Source organism: Symphodus melops (assembly GCF_947650265.1).
Source record: "Symphodus melops genome assembly, chromosome: 17".
NCBI classification, from domain to species: Eukaryota; Metazoa; Chordata; class Actinopteri; order Labriformes; family Labridae; genus Symphodus; species Symphodus melops.
In genome coordinates, this window is record NC_136707.1 from 6161299 (window position 1) to 6180796 (window position 19498).

Consider the following 19498-nt stretch of genomic DNA (forward strand, 5'->3'; position numbering starts at 1 on the left):
TTAAAAAATACATATATATTTTTGTACATTATGACAACCTTGACTGGTGGAAGGTGTTTCCTTAAATGTTACGTCATTTATAAAACATTTTAATACTGTTTGCTCTTTTCAGATTGTATAAATAGTATCATGAATTTGCCTTTGCTGTGTTGTCACTGATCAGCCTTTTGGGGGCGCAATGATCATTGTCGTTGGCTTCGGTTCGTGTGAGCAGATTCAAACGTGATTATTCAGCTCTATAATATTCACATTAATAAATATGTGGTAGCTTTTTTCCTTCAATAAAGAAGTTCTTTTTTTTTAATTAATTGTGTTCACATAGGTGGATTTGAACTAAGTGGCGTTTCCTTTCCAATTATATCTTCAGTATCAGGGGGTTTGGCGAAAGTGCTGGTCAGGAATCGGAGGCTGCGTTCACATTCACACACACTGATGGAGAACAGGCGAGGCTTTCAGGTTGGTTGTGCGATGGCGGCTCCCTCAATAATATCAGGATTTTAAAGCGAAAACAATGGCTTCACTTCCCGGAGAAGCGTGTTGTTGTCTTGACTAGCAACCGGAATGATAGCGGTGTCGGTTTGACTCGTAAGTTGTGCTCAAACGGAGAGTCGGAGGTGTCCTTTCTCTCTCTGTTTTTCTTGCTCGTCTCCCGGGCCTGGCTGCTGCTAGCGGCGGGTTGCTCCTCTCGGATGAGCGGGCAGTAGGTCCTGAAAGAGGGCGGGGGGAGTAGGGGTCTGAATTTAGACAAACCTAAAGGCAAACCAGAGCCTCTAAAAGAGTTCACAACACTCTTTATCAGTGATTAAACGTGTTATCTTTGTGCGCGGGAGGCTCGTGAGATCAGAAAATCGCCTTCTAACTTGGTTGTTGCTCCTGCTAGTTAGCATCAACGTTAGCCAACGGCTGAATTGACCTAACATAGCTAAAGCGAGAAAAGCAAAGTATGTTATCGTCGGTTTGCGTTTGAAGAAAAAGCTGCTACTGACTATATTGCTGCTGCGGAATAGTTTTGAACCGTGATCGACCTCTGTTTTAAGCTAAATTCATCTTCATGTCGGAAGAAGGTTTATGTGCATTTTGTTGGCGCTGCCTGCTAGCATGTTGCTAGCTAAACTAACTGCTCAGTGACGTAACGGTGGTCATTGTTTTGACAGCATGCATCGTCTAAATGTCCTCATTATTATCATCATATTGGTTTTTTATTTATTTTTTCTAATCAGAAATAATTGTAACCAGGCACATTTAAGTAAAGTTCATGTTTATATTACAGATGTGACGCAGCTCACTGTTCTGTTACTTTATAATGAACCCACTGTTTTCATTAATTACTGCAGCATTTTCAGATTATTATAGTTCTGTTTGTTTTTTTTGTTTTTTTTTGGGGGGGGGGGTTGCAGCTGATTAATGAAAGCATCACTCTTCATGTTCAGGTCAAGTTCTCGCGTTGTTTTGTTCACAAACATAAGCTACTGCACTGACTTAAATCGTTGTTTTTTTCCTTTCACCCTCAGTTGTAGGATGGATCCAGAAGGAGGGGCAGATTCACAAAAAGCTGTCAGTTTGCAGTGGAAGAGTTACAAACTCGTCCAGGACCCAACTATTCGCCGGGTCACACAAAAAATCTACAGATATGATGGAGTGCATTTCAGTGTACCAGTGAGTTCATATCCTGCTATTCCAGTTTGTAATGTTTTTGCACATGTCCAAAATGTAATATGTGAACTTACACCCTGAACATTTTTTTTTCTCAGGACTCTGGATTTCCTCCTGTGGGTGAACTGCGGGACCCTAGACCCCGGAGACTGTGGTCCAGGTACACAGAAATGTCTTTGCCAGTGCCGAAGTTTAAGGTGAGAATAGACGTGCAATATTAAATTCACACAATGCAGCAGCTTTATTTAAGGGAAAGGCAAACTATCCTCCTCTTATTTTGGTCATTTTCCTTCACAGCTTGATGAGTTCTATGTGGGTCCCATACCCCTCAAGGAGGTGACCTTTGCTAGGCTCAATGATAACATCAAGGAGCCCTTCTTGGCAGAAATGTGTGCGAAGTTTGGGGAGGTGGAGGAGATGGAGATCCTTTTTCACCCAAAGACAAGGAAGCACTTGGGCCTGGCCAGAGTGCTGTTCACCAGCACCAGAGGAGCTAAAGACACAGTGAAGCATCTGCACAATACTTCTGTCATGGGCAACATCATTCATGCTCAACTGGACATTAAAGGTAAGCGAATGAAACACCCTCTCTGAGGCATTCTAAAATATGAGTTGGTTATTACAGAGATGATTCAGACGAGGGATGAACAGTATTTGGGAAAACTGACATTAGAATTAATTTTTTTATGTGATGTATATTTTGATTGTTAAATTAGAAATCTTCCCATCATGAAGGCTCCGTTTACAAAGCTCCAGTACTAGTTATACAGTTATATATTACTATACTAGTTATATCTTTCTTTCACACAATCCAACTTTTGTTATCCTAGCCAGTCTTTGTCTTCATATCTAAACGACCTCATACTTCCATCACACACAGGTTACTTAGACACCATCAACCATTATGTTAATCAATGATGTTCAAAGTTAAATGTAGTCTACATTACCAGCCCTGTGAATATAACTGGCAAAAGTGGCAGAATGATGTGCTTCAGGTCACTTGACTGACATCGCTTAGAGAGCCTCTCTTATCAAGGTGGCACAACACCGGAATAATTCAAAAGTTTAAACATAAAAAGAGAATGTAAGACCTTTTTTTTACTCGAATGCTCCTCTGCTTTGTCTCCATAGAAACACATAGTAAGAAACGGTAAAGTGGCACGAGAGGATTTAGTTTGTGTATGTGAAACCACGAGTTTCTCAGAATAGATGAGAACTGAAATTGAAATTTTAGGTGTCCTAAATTAGAAACTAGTCAAATCGCAAGAAAACAATCTGGCTCTTGTTTGAGTAATTAAAACCTGATAATGTTGGTCTTGTATACATCTTAATGTATTAGTGATGCTGAGAAGTTGTATTTATTTTTCTGTTGCTTTTCTTCTACTCTCAGGCCAACAAAGGCAGAAGTATTACGACCTGATCGTAAACGGATCCTACACCCCTCAGACTGTTCCCCTAGGAGGGAAGGCTTTGACAGACAGGGTCCAGCCTCCGACCCCGACACAGCCACAACCACAACCACAGCCTGATACAGTATGTTACAGCATGACTGTTACTTCAGTTGTTATATGATACTTTGATGTGTTTTTTTTAAGGTTATACTGTTGTTTCTAGAAGTGATGTTCTCAGACTTTGTTACATTCTATTGACTTGCTCATTACATATATACATATTAAAGTGATTTCTTAATTTCTACAGAGGATATTTTAGTCTAACAAAAGATGTTTACTCGTAAAATCTAATCCATACCCTTTTTGCTGCTCAGTCATCAGAAATCAGGCGAAGGCTCTCAAGTGAGCTTGCAGTTTTGGCAGCAGGAGTTCAGGCTCTCACATCAGGAGGCGTCACCCCCGGCTCTGCAGACACTGGCTTTGGTGAACAGCGTCTGGACACCCCGCCCTCTTCTATGTCTGGTCCCTTCACCCCCGGCTCTTCTGCTTCATCTCAGGGCGGCGGAGGAACACCTCACAGCTCAAGATCGGGGACTCCTTTCTCACAAGATTTAAGCTACACAGGGGGCAGGTCAGTTTCTGCGTTGAGTTTACCGTTAACGTGGTGACACCTTTATCAAGACATCTCAGTCAAAGCTGAGACACTCAGCACTTTAATCAGTTAATTATCCTCATATGTGTGATCATATAATTATCACTATTCAGTCCACACAGTGAGGCATTCTCCTAGGCTGTTTGCAACACTTATGGTATGGTATTTATTATTATTCAAGACCTAGTGGAAGCTTCACCGAATCTGTAAAATAACATGAATCATTTTTGGATGTTTTTTTTTCTTCTGTTTGAGCCTTTAAACGGCAGTGTTGACAAAAGAGATCAATTGTAGAGGGGGAGTCTGTAGTTGTAATGTTGTAAATGTCAATAAGGGATGCACCAATGAATCAGTTGAACACTGGTATATGCTCTGTTGACCATCATTAGCCAATCAGATACTTGATGTGGCAGGTGCCAATGTCCTGATAGTGTCTGTGGTGTCTCATCAATTTGAATGCGGGCAAGCTCATTTATCTCATTGCTGATTGATAGAGGATGTTTTTTTATTGGGTAAAAGAAGTCACCTGTTTCACAGAGTCGCCTTAATTGTCATTATCAATAACGCTTTGGTCCCCAAAACAAGAATTTCATGTCTACTTGATCTTGTTTTGCAGGCATACCAGCTACAACACTGGCACTTTGGGAAGCGGATACCCTCCGCAGGACATGCTTCCTTCCTCCTCCTCGTCTTCTGCAGTTTCATCGACTGTGGGAGGCTACAAAGTGTCTCGCTACTCTGAAGACGCACAGGAACCTGCAGTGTATCATCGAGGCCGCCCTATGTACCCGCCAACTCCATCATACCGTTCCAACGAGCCGCCGTGCTACCCCACGTACCCCGGCGCTGGAGGGCCTGGGCCACACGCCGGGCACCACTCCTCAATGCCTCCACCACCCTTCGCCAGCCAGTACGATCAGCCCCCGATGTCGGACAGGGACCGCGACAGAGACTCAGGGGGCCGTTATGTGGCCGGGGCGATCGGCTCCAGAAGGTCATCTTACCACCAGCAAGACACAAACTCTTCCTCAAAGTACCATTCCCATCACTCCCATCATCACTCAGATCGCAGGGACGAGAGGGGGTATCGGCGAGACAGCCAGGGCTCTCGATCAGGTGACCACAGCCACCAGAGACACCGCAACCACCACCACTCACACAACCACCACGGCAGCAGCAGCCGCAGGAGGAGCAGCCACGACCGGGACAGAGACCGAGACCGGGACAGAGACCGAGACCGGGACAGTGACTTATCCAACAGCTCTGACCCCAGATACAACTCCAACTCTTACCGCTCTTCCTCGAACAGCATGTCTCCTCCCCCCTCGTCATACTCTTTGTACCCCTCTTCCAAAGAGCCCGCCGTAGCCCCTCCTCAGGGATTGGACGTTCCCACTCGTCTGGGGGCCGCAGGCCTCGCTGAGAGAAACGCTCAGCCTTCGGTAGGTGCTGAAAAAGACTTCAACACTGGACACCACAGTGCTCTGCCGCCGCCACCCCCCACCGCCGCCTCCACCACTCCCGCCAGCCTCCGTCATCGCGGCAGCTGTAGCTGAGACACTCGGAACGCTAGACTTCAACCAGGATAGTCCCGCCCACGAAGAGCAGTGGACAAAGCCCAAACGCCGTCCCAGCACGCCGCCCGCACCGCCGAAGACGCCACCGCCTCCCCCTTCCTCCCCTCCCCTCCCATCCATCGCTTCCTCCTCCACCTCCCCTTCCTCTTCTTCCCTCCCCCAACAGCTTCCCTCCTCCTCGAGCTCTCCACCTCCCCCCCAACGTGACTCCTCCTCGCCTGAGCCAGACTCCACCAACGAGAGTTTACCGTTCGTCTATCACAGCAGCAGCCTTGACTCCCGCATCGAAATGCTCCTCAAGGAACAAAAGGCCAAATTCTCTTTCCTTGCCTCTGATGAAGAAGACGAGGAAGATAGGAAAGAGGAGAAGCAGAGGGGGGCTCGTGGGGATGGAGGACAGCGAAAAGTTGGGGTCGGCGACGCAGCAGGGGAGCACACAAGTGGTAAGGAGGTGGGAGACAATGGGGAGAAGGACCACAGGAGAAAAGGGGAAAGAGACCGAGACAGCCATAAGGGAAGGAAACGTGGGAAGGGTGGAGAAGGTAGGAAGAGTCCCACTGTACTTACAGCCACAACACCCTCCTCTTCAACCTTCCCTGCCCCTCCAGAGGAGCCCCAGTCCCAGGTTGGCCTCACTGGGACTGGAGCTTTGCAAGAGGAACCTAAACAGGCTGGATCTGCTGATACACTGAGCAGGACAGGAGCACGCACACCACCTTACAACGGACAAAGTCAGGTAACTTCCGGGTTCAGGTTATTGGGTCTTAAATTACAGCTGAGTACCAACACTGGATGGGGGAAAAACTCCCCCCAAAAAAGCAGCAGACATAAGAATGTTTTAATGAAAACTGTTTTATTATATTTAAGTGCTAATGCATTAAAAATGTCTGCTAACTGAAGGCGCTCACGATGAAGGAAGAAATAACAGAGAAAGGGAAAATTAACAGCTTGAAGCTTATTTGAGGCAAGATGTAATTCCTCTATCTATGGGGATCTGGTTGTAAATAAGTAGAAACTGTACGAACAACAGGGAGAATGACGCATGGCTTTACAGCACTAGATCGCACAGAATCCTCCAGATATAAAAAGAAGGCAGTTAGCGCATCTGTGTGCCGTTTGATACAGTGACTGAGGCTAAGAGGAAGAGAGAGAGTGGCCGAGCTGGAAGCAGAGAACACATCCCTGCAGAGATTATGAAGAACTGATTGCGACTTGAAGTTGGGCTGTATTGTTATCGATGTTGTCGTTGTCGCATGTTAGCAGCTAAACCAGGAGCAGAAAGTCACTTAACTTATGCTACGTCTCAGGTTTGTATATATTCAATGACACAAGTTGTCTCTTTCCTTGTTGATCGCCAAGTTTGCTTTCTAAGTTTTGAACCCATCTCACCCAGCTTCATAAATGACCCTCTACAATGTAGCCATTTAGCAACAGTTAAATTACCAGACTCAAACTCAACATTCAGTTTGCAGACAACAGGCTGAAGACGCTTGCAGTCATATTTGCATAAAATCCGGTTATATTACTGTCCCTTGTCAGTTGACTCCGTTGTTTGGCTTCTCACAAAGCTGCACACTCGACAACCGTCCAGTTTCTCTCAGGGACCTTAGGGGGGCACCAAAGCACACGAACTAAACTCCCACATACAAACACTAAATTATGTTTTGTTAATGATCTAATTTTCCTGTTTACTTCATAGAAGCATTGCTCTACATTTCAGTCTGTTTCATTACAAGTTTAAAAAATGGGAGCTTTAACGACCAAGAAAAACACAAAATTATAGTCTAAATCCTGCAAATGAATTATTCAATGTGTTGTTTTTGTATTCAAGTGTGCTGAATTGTGCTTTCAGGCAGATTCCTAACCTAGATATATAAACTTTTTTTTTTTTTTTTTTAGTCCTCCCCTCATTCCTCAGGTGAAGACATGGAGATCTCGGATGAGGAGGAGGAGACCCCCATAACAACGGTGGACACCCACCCGCCCGCCGTCACCTCAGGTTCCTCGCCCTCTTCATCCCAGGCTGCCATGCCATCCCAAACAACAGACCCCTCGTCCTCATCCCCATCCATATCTGACTCAACACAGCACTTTGGCACTTCCATGCACCCTGCTATACCTTCCTATCCTCCACATTTGCCCCCTCCGCCACCTCCTGGATACTCCCTCCAGCCCCCTCCTCCTCCTGGGATCCCTCCCCTTTCGCACATGGAACTGCACCCCGAGTATCCCCCTCCCATTCCCCACCACATGTACGACTACGCCACCTCCATGGAGATGATGAATCAGTACAGCGGCGGAGCTCCCATGTCCTTCCAAATGCAAACCCACATGCTAAGTCGGCTACACCAGCTGCGCATGTCGTCCTCCAACGGCACCCCAGGGCCTGGTGAGGCAGCAACCGCAGACTACAGCTCCTACCACCTCCATTCTATGCCTCCACCCCACACACACCACCCCTACATGGACCAAGAGGGAAGTGGGGCGGGCTCTCATTATGACCAGGACCACGGCTACATGCCACCCCACATGCCCTACACCTACGTCGACCCACACAGCACTCAGATACCACCACCTCCACATCACGGAATACCTCCACCTCATAGCGGGTGGCCACAACATGTCATACCGCCGCACTATCCCTCTTACATGCCCCCGCCTGGCTATGCAATGCTGCCCGGAGACGGAGGCGAGTTCAGGGCTCCCGGGGAGGAGATGCCCCTGTTGGTTGAAAATCCACACGAAACCACGGTCCAGATGGTCCTGGCGACTCTGATCCAGGAAATGAAGAACATCATGCAGAGGGACCTGAACCGCAAGATGGTGGAGAACGTTGCCTTTGCAACTTTCGACGAGTGGTGGGATAGGAAAGAGACCAAGGCCAAGGTAAGGATGAAGAATCACACAGTAGTATTGTCATCATGTCGTTTTTTGTTTGTTTGTTTGTTTTTCATTTAAAGGTAGGCTATTTTGCCTCATCTCTGTCTACAAAGTCACATTATGACGATAACCACTTGCAGCAGCTTGATTTGCTTTTCCTCAATCTAGGTCGCAACATGTTGCTGACCATGCTGTTGCAAAAAAAATGGCAGAGATGAAGAACTATAAATTGTACCTGTTTTGTCTTCCCCCTAGCCTTTCCAGACGATGGTTAGGGGGGTGTCTGCCTTACGAGAGGATGAGAAAAAGGAGGAGAAGGTCAACCGTCCTCGGGAGCCTCTCACGTCGTTGGTAGATTGGGCAAAGAGCGGTGGCGTGGAGGGATTTTCTCTGCGAGGAGCCCTTAGACTGCCTTCCTTTAAGGTATAAACATATCTGGGATGTTAATGTTTGTCAGGTCAACCTGTGAACTAAAAACACCTAGATTTGCACCCATGATTACAAACACACAGTCAAGTGTGAATTAAACATTTACCCAGAAATATCGCCAATCCACTTTCTCAATTTGAAGCTTGTTTTTTTTTTTTTCTTTTGTGATTAAAAGCATTCCCTCCAATCCCGTTCCATATATACTATACTACCAGGACTCCAGCATAATGAACCATTATATAAACCTTGATGATATAAACATTTTTGGTTCACGTTCAATCATGCAGGTGAAAAGGAAAGAACCTCAAGAGCTTCAGGAGGGAGACCTGAAAAGGCCACGTCCTTCAACCCCACCAGACGAGGATGACGAAGGTTTGCTGAGCTGGTGTTAAAAAAAAAAGCTTTTCAGAGTAGAGGGTTACAGTAAACAGGCCTGCTGTAATTGATCTGAAAATGTTTTGTCTTGTTTCCAGCCACTGAAGAGAGAATGCCAGAGGCAGACAGGCGCGGAGCTGAACGGGACAACAAGAGGAGGAAGAAGAAGCCAAGAAGTCGTAAACCCTGGGAGCTTGGCAGTGAGGGTGAAGAAACGTCTGACGGGTCCTCAACAGAGAAGGTATGTTTCTAAAAAAATTAACATCAATAAGACAAATAAAATACACTTTTAGACCTCAGAGGAAATGGAAGGTGCGTGAGTGTTTTGTTGGTAAATCATACAGCACGGTTATTATTCTGTTATTTCTCCGTCTTAATTGACTCGAAGCTTGTTCTTGTACAAACTGATTGCTAGATGGCAGCATTTCACAGCTGTTGTATTTTAACAACCTTCTTATGTGCAGGAGGAGGATGAAGAAGAAGAGAGTGGAAAGGAGTCTGATGGTGAGTTAATGTCTAATGTCTGTCTTCACTTCTCTTAAAGTTAAGATTAAAAAAAACAGATAGTTGGTATTATAACTGTCCTGTTTTTTTTTTTTTAAGATGATGCACTTAGTGCTGACAGCGATGACGAGAGCCTCTCCTCATCTTCCGAGGGCTCTTCGTCTTCTGCGTCCTCTTCGTCCTCGTCGACTGAAGACGAGGACGAAGACGAACCAGGGAGGGCAGCGAGAGAAGAGCCGGACAGCATGGACGAGTCAACCATGGACAGCATGACTGAGAAAGAGGACCACAGGTATGCACGTCACTCGGGAAATCACATCTACGATTTATTTGAACCACACCAAAGGAGAATTATCGAGAACTAAAGTTAGTACATTTATTTTTTTCATCCTTTCCATTTATGGCTTGTGTTTATTTTTTGTCTTTCAGGGAAAACAACACAGCTGCTGTTCCAAAGACTGCGATCAAAGCAGGTCAGTCTTAAATCTACATGATCTACCACATTTAATAGTATAAAACATGTAACGGTAATATTAGTGTGAATTTTGGCTACAACTGCTCTTAAGGCTTTCTTTTTTACCTTTTGTTCAGAACCGGATTTCTTTGCTGGGGAAACCAAGGACAGCAAGGGGGATACAACAACCGTTCCTACCAAGCGTCCATCATCGCCCTCATACCCACGCCCTTCGTCTCCTATTGTTCTGGTGCCGCCTCTGAAGAAACGCAGGAAGACTGTCTCATTCTCCACTGGCGAGAGCGATGGGAAAACCCAGCTGCCGACTGCACCGCTATCTCCACCTCCCTCGCAGGTGGCGGGTGAATCTCTCTTTGTCTCTTCTAGCAGGACTCCAGACTCCCCCATCACTGCTTCCACGACCCCTTCAGCTCGGCCCACTCAGGGCATCCAACTCCTCCCCTTTGCCGCCAAACCCGGGGAAGGCAATGCCCTCATTGTGCCCCCGCCCGGACGAATCCAAGATGCTGGCGAGTACAAAAGGGGACCACCGGTATCTCCCCAGACCACTCCTGTCAAATCCCCTGGAAAAAGAGGTGCAGGAAAAGAGTCCCCCAAATCCCCCGTCCCAACTGTTCTGGTGTGGCGAACGGTGCAGAACCTGCCCGTGGATCACGCTTCAATGTGCAGGCTGGCCTATGACGAGGCCCCCCTCCCACCTCCCGCCAACAAAAGGTCCAGAGGCAGGCCTCGGACGGCCAGCATCTCTGTTTCTTCCCTCAGAGAGGAAGACGACGAGGATGAAAATGAGCAAAGGTTGAGACTCAGAGAGCAGCTTGGGGCATCGAGCCTCCTACAGCTGGCCTCGGCTTCAACCACAGACCTGTCTGTGCTGGCTGATGTCGCCCTGAAAATGGTTCCTGACGCCGGGGACTCGGAGGAGACGGAGACTTCTGATGAGGCAGAGGAGCAGAAGATGGAGGAGGACCTCTTCTCATCAGGGTCAGTTTCTCTGCTAATGAGCCCAGAGGGTGTCATCGTCCTCACGGAGCACAACTACTGCAAACCCCCTGTTCTCACAGTACCAACTGTTACCAAAAGGACTTCCTCCAAATCAGACTCCTCCGTCCTGCTCCCAGCAGACCTCAACACTATTTCTGGGGTGCTTGAAGCTCCAGAGGAGGTCATTGGAGATGCACTACCACCCAGGGGAGATGCAGGAGAATACTTGCCTGCAATCGGCGTGCTGTGCGAGTCTGAGGATGCAGGTCAGGCTGCAGCTCTTTCTCCCTCAACGAAGAAAATCGGGGTGGGCAAAGGTTTGGAACTCGAAAAGGACAAGAGCAAAAAAAGGAGAAGAAAAGACAAAGAGAACCTCGAGGTTGAGCACTCGAAAAAGCAGAAGGAGCAGCCAGGCAAGAAGCAAAAGAAGCGGAAACTAGAGGTGCGTGTCAGTTCTGGTTTGTTCCTGTAAATGTTTGTGGATGTGTCACAGGTAACAATGTGTATGACAATCGAAGTTGGATTGAGCTGCGATTGGTAATTGCATTAGGGTTTTTTTCCCCTTAGGAAACAAGACAATTAATCCTGCCTCTGATGTATTCAGCGAACACCAACACGTGTGCTTTACTGTTGTTTAGTCAAATGTGTTCAGTGTAGTGTTTTCACCAAAGCAGAATTTCACACTTCGCTACGATACGAGGAAATCTGTCGTGTTTGTGCGATTTAGACGCCGTCACATTTTGACACTCTCTCTCTCTCTCTTTCTCTCATGGTAACTTAGTAACATCAGTTCTGTGTGTGTTTACGTTTTTCATGAAGTTCTGTCTGCTTTTGATGAAACCATTGGAACGTGTTCAAGTGTACAAGATGTCAGTAAAGACATTTCACAGACGAGAAACTCGTAAGGGAGCAATGCAGCATCTCAGGGAGGCCTTCAGGGACTGTCTGTAAATGTGTCGGGAACGCCTGCTTTGACCTGAGCATGATGACCTGTCGCTGGTTTAATGTCCCTGTTAACACAATAATTGCGAAGATAAGATGATGAAGGGATGAAACGCAGCTTAATTGCTTTTCCAGAGTTTGTTCATTCACAGCTCAGTGGTAGTAAAAGTCTCTTTCCTGTGCGTAGGACTCGGCGGATGATGTGGACGTGGAGGAGCTGGAGTCCGGGGAGCTGTCCAGCTCGGACACTGACGACGAGCTGGTCGAAGAGGTGAGAAAGAGCGAGCGCCTCTTTCTGCAGGAGGCTGGGGTAACATCATCCCAGCGCTGGCAGAAGCCTGTCCCAAGGCTCGAGCCGTTAGACATAAAGTACGAAAACCGCAGCGAGTTTGAGCAAATGACCATCCTCTACGACATCTGGAACTCTGGTCTGGATGGAGAAGACTTGACGTTGCTGAAGAGGACTTACGAGAAGCTGCTTCAGGACGACCACAGCTCTGACTGGCTCAATGACACCCACTGGGTCGGCCACACAAATATCCTTTCAGTAATTCTGATTTCTTCTGTGTAGAATTATACATCTTTGTATTTTAAGTTAACGGATTTGTAATGTCTTCACATCACGGCTTTGTTATCTGCTATTTGCCTTGACCTTTGAGCTGCACTAACCAATTTGCCGAACCCTCGGCGAAAGAAGAAGAATGCCGGTGGACAGCTTCGTGAGCATGTGACCGGTTGTGCCAGGAGTGAGGGCTACTACGCCATCAGCCGCAAAGAAAAGGATGTGTATCTGGACCTGGATCTTCCTGAGCAGGTTATCCGGGAGGTGGAGAACGTCGACACATTGGTAAGTACACCACTGATTCCATCCTTAGACTGTGAGATCAGTCCCCATACACACTGAAATCTTAACACTTAAAAACATGTTTCTGTGAATAATTCGCCAAAAATATATTTTAATAGAATTAACGTCCTCATTGGGAAGTGCATAATCAGAGAAATAAACAGAACAGCCCTAAACGTAACGGCGCTTTCAGGATCTGGAGCTGCAGTTGGATCGAGCAAATTTACCCAGAGGTCGCTGGTTGAGGCAGTCCCCTTATTATTAGGCTGTTGGAGCACTGTATTGTTTTTTTGTCATCACCTAGATGACTGATCTGTCTCTGTCTCGACTTGTACTCGGCCGGATATCTTTCGACCACATACAGGCCAATCTGTCGCGTTTAACCAACTCACTGTCATTCTGTTTTTGCCGTGTTCTCCTCTTCTTGACAAGCCTTTTGAAAAGTTCACCTCACTACTCCCTGTGGTTACATCTGCTGAACAGTGAAGAGGCTTTGTGGATCACCGTTATCTTTCACAGAATCTAGTGTTCCCTTTTTAAGGGGAAAATCTTAAAATACGCCATGACTTTAGGAGTTTTGTACTCGGAAACTTTATTAACATGGCGGTCTGGTGTGGAAAGCAGATGTTAAGCAAATCAAATGTAATGATGCAGGCTTCAAATATTTGCATATGCTTTGATAAGGCACCTTCAAGCTGCCTTTTAAAAATGTAATCCTGTGGCTGTGTCAAAAGTATGTGAAAGTGAATATAATTCCACATGTGCTTTGGCAACATGATGTTGAAAGAGTTATTGTTCAGCTGCGTGTTGGCTCTGAAAACAAACTTCAGGGGGTTCACTGGTTGCTGAATGTTATTATTTTTGATTGCTCTGATGATTTTTGGTAATGCCCCCCAGGGATTTATTAGGCAGGGTTTTTTGCTGAGTACAGTTTGCCCTGAGTCATTTGGCTTAAATGAGCTGCAGTTGGTGGGTTTGGATCATATGAGAGTAGGAAAGATAGGAGGAGGATGTGGCTTTTTCAAAGAACGGATGACTAAAGACAATTGAGAAACTTGTTAAACATAATTTGAGGTGATTTCAGCCTTTGCATCCACATGCCTTCTCTACAAATATTTACCTTATTGATTGAACACGCGGTACCAATAGATTACCTATTAAAAACAAAACGTTCCACACGTGGGCTTTTTTCCTCGTTAAATTTGGACGCTGCCAAATAAACAGTTATTTTTATTTGCCTTAAAATGAAGTGCTGTAGGGGGTGCTGATGGCCTCACGGTGAGGTTACACCCTGTGCATGAAGGTTAAAGTCAGACATTTGGCTCTATTCCACTCTGTCAAATTTCCCATCTAAATAAAGGCATATAGGGAAAATATACACCTTTAACCAATAGGAAGGTGTGATTATTGTTTCATTATTAAAAACAAAGATGTGGTATAACAGCCTTTGACGATCAAAACAAACAGAATACATTATAAGAAGAGTTTGTAGATTACAAAGTGACGTGAGTTAGAACAGGAATAGCAGGCAGAGTGTCACATTATCTCTTATGTCTTTGATACTTTCTTTATAAACTGTTGGTTGAATGTTTCTCATATCAAGAAGTCATATCTGATCTGCTCACTCAGTCATTTGGTTTCTAAATGACCCTTACACACACACTAACATGGTTGTTGCCCATGAAGTATTTCTCTGCTTCAGTCTCATCAAATCTTCAAATCTCATGGCCATATGATAACAATCCTGTTACGCAACTTTGTAAAGCTCCTGTCGTCTTTTTTTCCCTGACAGGCTGCAAACCGGGTGCTATCAGAGAGACGTTCAGAGCAGCGCCGCCTCCTCACTGTCATCGGCACGACGGCTGTCATGGACTCTGACCTGCTCAAATTAAACCAGCTCAAGGTACTGCCTCTACAATCGCTCTGATGTCATGAAAGCCATCTCCCATGTTAATCTTTCAGAAGTGTAGAAATAGAAAACGAGACATGACGTTCGATTACACCACCTTCAAGTCCATTCATCTGAAGCAAGGCATTTGTATTCTTGCACTTTATGCTGGTACACTCTAAGTTTCTTTTTTTTAAAGGATTTTACAATAAATGTTTTTCTACTGCAGTTTCGCAAGAAGAGGCTTCGCTTTGGACGCAGCAGGATCCACGAGTGGGGTCTGTTTGCTATGGAGCCCATTGCTGCTGATGAAATGGTCATTGAGTATGTGGGTCAAAACATCAGACAGGTAAGACCCACAGTCACTGTTGTTTTGTGTTGAACCAGTGATGCAAACATTGCAGACGCTCTATGCAGTCAGTATAGGGACTTAATGTAACTGTGAATTAGGGCTATTTGTACAATCATTTTATAAAGTCCTTGTACATTTCCAACTACTACATATTCCAGACAGTGTGTATATAACTCCAAATTAAACACACTGTTTATTTTGGTCTATAAGTATGTGTTCTATAAGTTGGTTGGTTTAGTGTCAACATATGATCACTGAGACGATGTTTGGTTGTTTCCAGATGGTGGCAGACAATCGAGAGAAGCGGTACGCTCAGCAGGGCATCGGGAGCAGCTACTTGTTCAGAGTGGACCATGACACGATTATAGACGCCACCAAGTGTGGTAACCTGGCCCGATTCATCAACCACTGCTGCACTGTGAGTCTCAACATCCTCCGTCAACACTTACCTGTCATGTTTTAGGATCATAGCTAACAGGCTACGGCCCACGGCTAATTTGATGGTAACTGATCTCTGGAGCTGCTTCTCATCTGTCTCTTGTTTCTCTCTCCCTCCAGCCAAACTGCTACGCCAAGGTTATCACCATAGAGTCCCAGAAAAAGATTGTGATATACTCCAAGCAAGCCATCGCTGTCAATGAAGAGATCACCTACGATTACAAATTCCCCCTAGAGGACAACAAGATCCCTTGTCTGTGTGGAACAGAGAACTGCCGTGGGACATTGAACTAGCGACTCCCTTGCCAGACCCCACTGGTTCACCTTCCTTATAGTTTAGCACCCTCTGATACCCCCTTCCGCTCCTCTAGACGGCCTCACTGTTGTCCTCACAATAACCAGGAAACCAAGACACACACATACAGTTGCACTTTTCTTGCACATTTGTCATTCTCTTGGCAGTTTTCCCAAGCCGTGTTTGAGGGCTTCGTGTTACCTAGATGCGTCAAAGTTATGAGGAGGGCCTTTGTCCCACCATCAGCTTCTCTGTGGCAGTATTGTTAGACTGGAGCGGACAAACACTAACCACGTTTTTCCATGCAGCCAGGCATGAAAGGTCTCTCTCGGTCTCTGCCAATATCCGCCTGCAGGAACACAATGAAGACCGATAAATTAGACTAGAAAATACCACACAGTTTGTTTGTTTCTTTTCTTTTCTTTTCTTTTCTTTTCTTTTCTTTTCTTTTCTTCTCTTCTAGTCCATATGTCAGCTCACGTTATCCACAATGTCAATGCCCCCCTCCCCCTGTATCCCCTCCTTTACCCACACAGATCCGCACACTGACGCACAGGAATATCAGACAAATTCAGGGTTTTTAAAATCGCTCATTGAGGGCGGACTTTTAAGACAAAAAAAAAAACTTCAATTTGGTCTTCAGTTATGCAAGATGTCCAAGTGTGAAGATTGTTTTTGAGCGTTTTTTTTTTTTATCATTCATTTCATAGTATTATATATTAATATTACTATTGCTGTTTATGAATAGTATTTAGTTGCTTTAGCTGTAAGTATCTAACAGTGAAATGAACCTCACTGAACCCACCCACTGCCTTCAGTGGCTTGTGAATCACCAGCCCTATAAAACTTATTTTCCCTTCACTGTGCTCCTGTTTTGCCACAACCTTCTGTCTAACTGAGAGTAAAGCCTTCTGAACTTTTTACTTTTTTTTTTTCTTTTTTTTTACCCAATGTGAAAATATGTTAACTTGTTCCTAAAAGTGCATTTTGTTTTTACATGGCTGCAGATGTTTGTCTGCGGGAGTATCACATCAGAGCATCAGTCTGTTTCTTGTGTTCATCTGCCCCCCCCCCCCCCCCCCCACACACACACACACACACACACACACACACACACACACACCCACACACACACACACACTGTTTTAAGCTTTGTCAACAAAAGGTTTTGTACACAGATCTACCGTGTTTGTTGGATCCCTCTCTCTGTTCTGTGTTTAGTTGTTACTTCACCGGTATTTACTTATTTGGTTTCACCCAGCAAATATCAGATAAGTATTTCTATAGATGGTGAACTCCAAGTTCTTCTTTCATTAACTGTTTAATCAGATTTACTACAAAACTCCTGCAGGTCTGCTTAAACAGTGTGGGAAACTTTGTCAATCTGTGTGCTACAAATGTTTTTAAACGGCACATTTTTTATTAGATCAGGTCTCTTCAAAGGTTAAGTTTAGTTCCTTTTTTTTCTACTATATCAATATTACAAAAACCTTATTTGACTCCCGTGATGAATTAGTGTGTATTTGATTTGTGGAGTCACTTAACCCCATGCATCCGCTTCAGGCAAACAAATGTCCCACTTCAGTTTTGTTTGCAGTTTAGATTGGTTGGAAGATATTTGTAGACAAGTGTCAGCAGGATTTTTTCGAGGCTGCAGACAGAGGGATGCACATGTCCCTTATGTTGTCTCTCTTGTTTTTCATATGGCCATGGCCGTCCACGTTTTGAACTGTCATCTCGACTGGCAGAAGACTCTTTTATTTTCTTCCCTCCTGACCAGGAAAATGTGTAAAATATTTTTTGTTGCAATGAAAGCCTTTCAGTACAAACCAACCCTATTGACTACAGGATAAAAAGATGAAAGGAAAAAAAAAAATCAAAGTTCATGTAAATATTGTAGAGGTGTTTGTTTCTCGTAGAAACACACTGATTTCAAGCTGTAAATATGTCGTTCCTTTCCCTCTCTCCATGAGGAGGAAATGTGTACATACCTTCCATTCTTTTATTTTTTATTGTTTTTCCTTTTAATTTGAGGATTATTTTAATATTATTTGCAATATTTCTCTTGTATTAATGCGTTGGACCCTTTATTAATGGTGCATTAAAATATTTTTTAAATAAATGAAGACTTTATTTTGTTTGTTCAACTCCGACATTCACATCATTTTGCTAAAATGCTTTACATTTGTAAAGGTCTTGAGTGGGGGTTGTGATTGGAGCAGAGGTATGAGAAAGAGCTGCTCAGTGTCAGTGTTACGTTATTGACATTCTTAAGTATGATAAAGTAGTTATCAAAGTCCAAATCAGCTGACTACTGCACATTGAAAGGTTCAGTACAATTTTAAAATTGTCATGATCCAATTATGTATGTCCACATTAACAGTAAGTTAATGTAAGTTTACAGCTATAGCAAAACATGCCCCTTTGAGTCAACTGTTTTAAATGTATTAGATACTTTAGACAAAAGATTTGCTAGTGTTTGATTAATTTAAAAGATACCATCAAAAAAATGTAATCAATGTCCTAAAGGATTGCGGCAAATTGAAACTTTGACGTGCTAGATAAAGGAAATAACAAACTGGTGAAACATGTTTCCCCAGGAAGGTAATACTTGGTGGGAAATGCGTCTTTAAAAGAGTTGAAATTAGATGTCACAGAATACATTTCCTGTTTAAAGACAAAGGAAGTTCTATAAATCTCCCCTTGCATGACAAGATTTCAGTCATTCGACGACAGGAAGTAGAGCTGGCAGAGTTTACAGAGCAGCTGGTGACCAGAATAGGAAAATCTCTCGACCTCTGGTTGACAAAAACATGTAAAGGCATCGGTCTAGACAAGTATTTTCCTAAGGTGCGAAGCTACTCCAGTTGTTTGTTTGTGGAATGTAATTTATTGTTTTCCTCTGAGTCAGAGAAGGCTGGCTTAAACTGGAAATTGCAGGATTTTTTTTTTTAACTGCAGTCATTCAACCAGTATTTGCCTTGTTATGTCTGCAGAGAGGGGCAGGTATCATGTTTAAGTTTTACAGTAAAATTAAATGTCTGATTAATTGATTTGTGGGCTTTATAGGGGACACGTTTGGAAAAGTTGTTGCTTCATGCCACTTAATGGTAGCCTACACCCTGAGTTGTGTACTGTTGCAGTGAATCATGATCAAAATGACTGCCACGGTTAAAGTCTCCAAATATTAGTACCATGCTATGCCAACTTTGGTCTTCAGTCTTTGGTCCAGACTGAAAATCCTCAGCATCTGGACTGCTCCACATGGTTACCATGTAATATTTCATGAACATTCATGCACAGCAGATTTAATTAGGGACCGAAGCACTGACCAGTGCAAAGGACCCTATTGTAATCCTTACGATTATTTTTCTTTTCTTTTTTCTCCGGTCCGTCTCTTTGCAGCCAATTTGATATTTTCATCATTTCGTAAAAAAAAAAAAAATCGCAAAATGACTCAGTGGCGCCCCCTTCAAATTTTCAAAAGGGCCTCTCCATAGAGGTTTTTTCACTGACCAGTGCGAAGTACCCTATTGTAATCCTTACGATTTGAACGAACTCCTACAAAACTGTTTATCCCATTGACACAAAGTCAGTGTCTGTGTGTTCTTGACATGTTGAAGATCTCTCGTTGTGCTCCGCACGTTATTTCGTTAAAGGGCGTGGCCACAGCGTAACATCAAACATTGATGCTTCGGCGCACCCCATTTTTTTTAACCTTGACTGTAAGGCCTGCTTCTTGGCCACGTGTCGCGGCTACAATCCCGCGGTCACACTCTCGCGGTCGCGACAAACATGCACGGGGTGCTTCGGTCCCTTCAT

General features: G+C 44.5%; 1 protein-coding gene and 1 long non-coding RNA gene across 2 annotated transcripts; one reads left to right on the top strand and one right to left on the bottom strand.

Annotated features, from left to right (window-relative positions):
- The first annotated feature begins 1247 nt into the window (after positions 1–1247).
- On the top strand, positions 1248–16505 carry setd1a (SET domain containing 1A, histone lysine methyltransferase). The gene is given in 22 exon segments (XM_079366018.1): positions 1248–1430; positions 1512–1656; positions 1752–1850; positions 1951–2221; positions 3044–3186; positions 3419–3675; positions 4313–5192; positions 5194–6009; positions 7173–8159; positions 8409–8576; positions 8870–8954; positions 9056–9198; positions 9422–9461; positions 9561–9753; positions 9891–9934; positions 10053–11359; positions 12047–12395; positions 12525–12706; positions 14496–14606; positions 14821–14940; positions 15224–15361; positions 15502–16505. Coding segments are annotated over 22 exon segments (6678 nt in total). The 5' UTR covers positions 1248–1404; the 3' UTR covers positions 15676–16505.
- Positions 16506–16661: 156 nt separating this feature from the next.
- Positions 16662–17796, bottom strand: LOC306838070. Its single transcript, XR_013781032.1, has 2 exons — positions 16804–17796; positions 16662–16737 (listed from the first exon to the last, which is right to left on the bottom strand). It is a non-coding gene; the product is annotated as an uncharacterized lncRNA (long non-coding RNA).
- Between the last annotated feature and the right edge of the window lie 1702 nt (positions 17797–19498).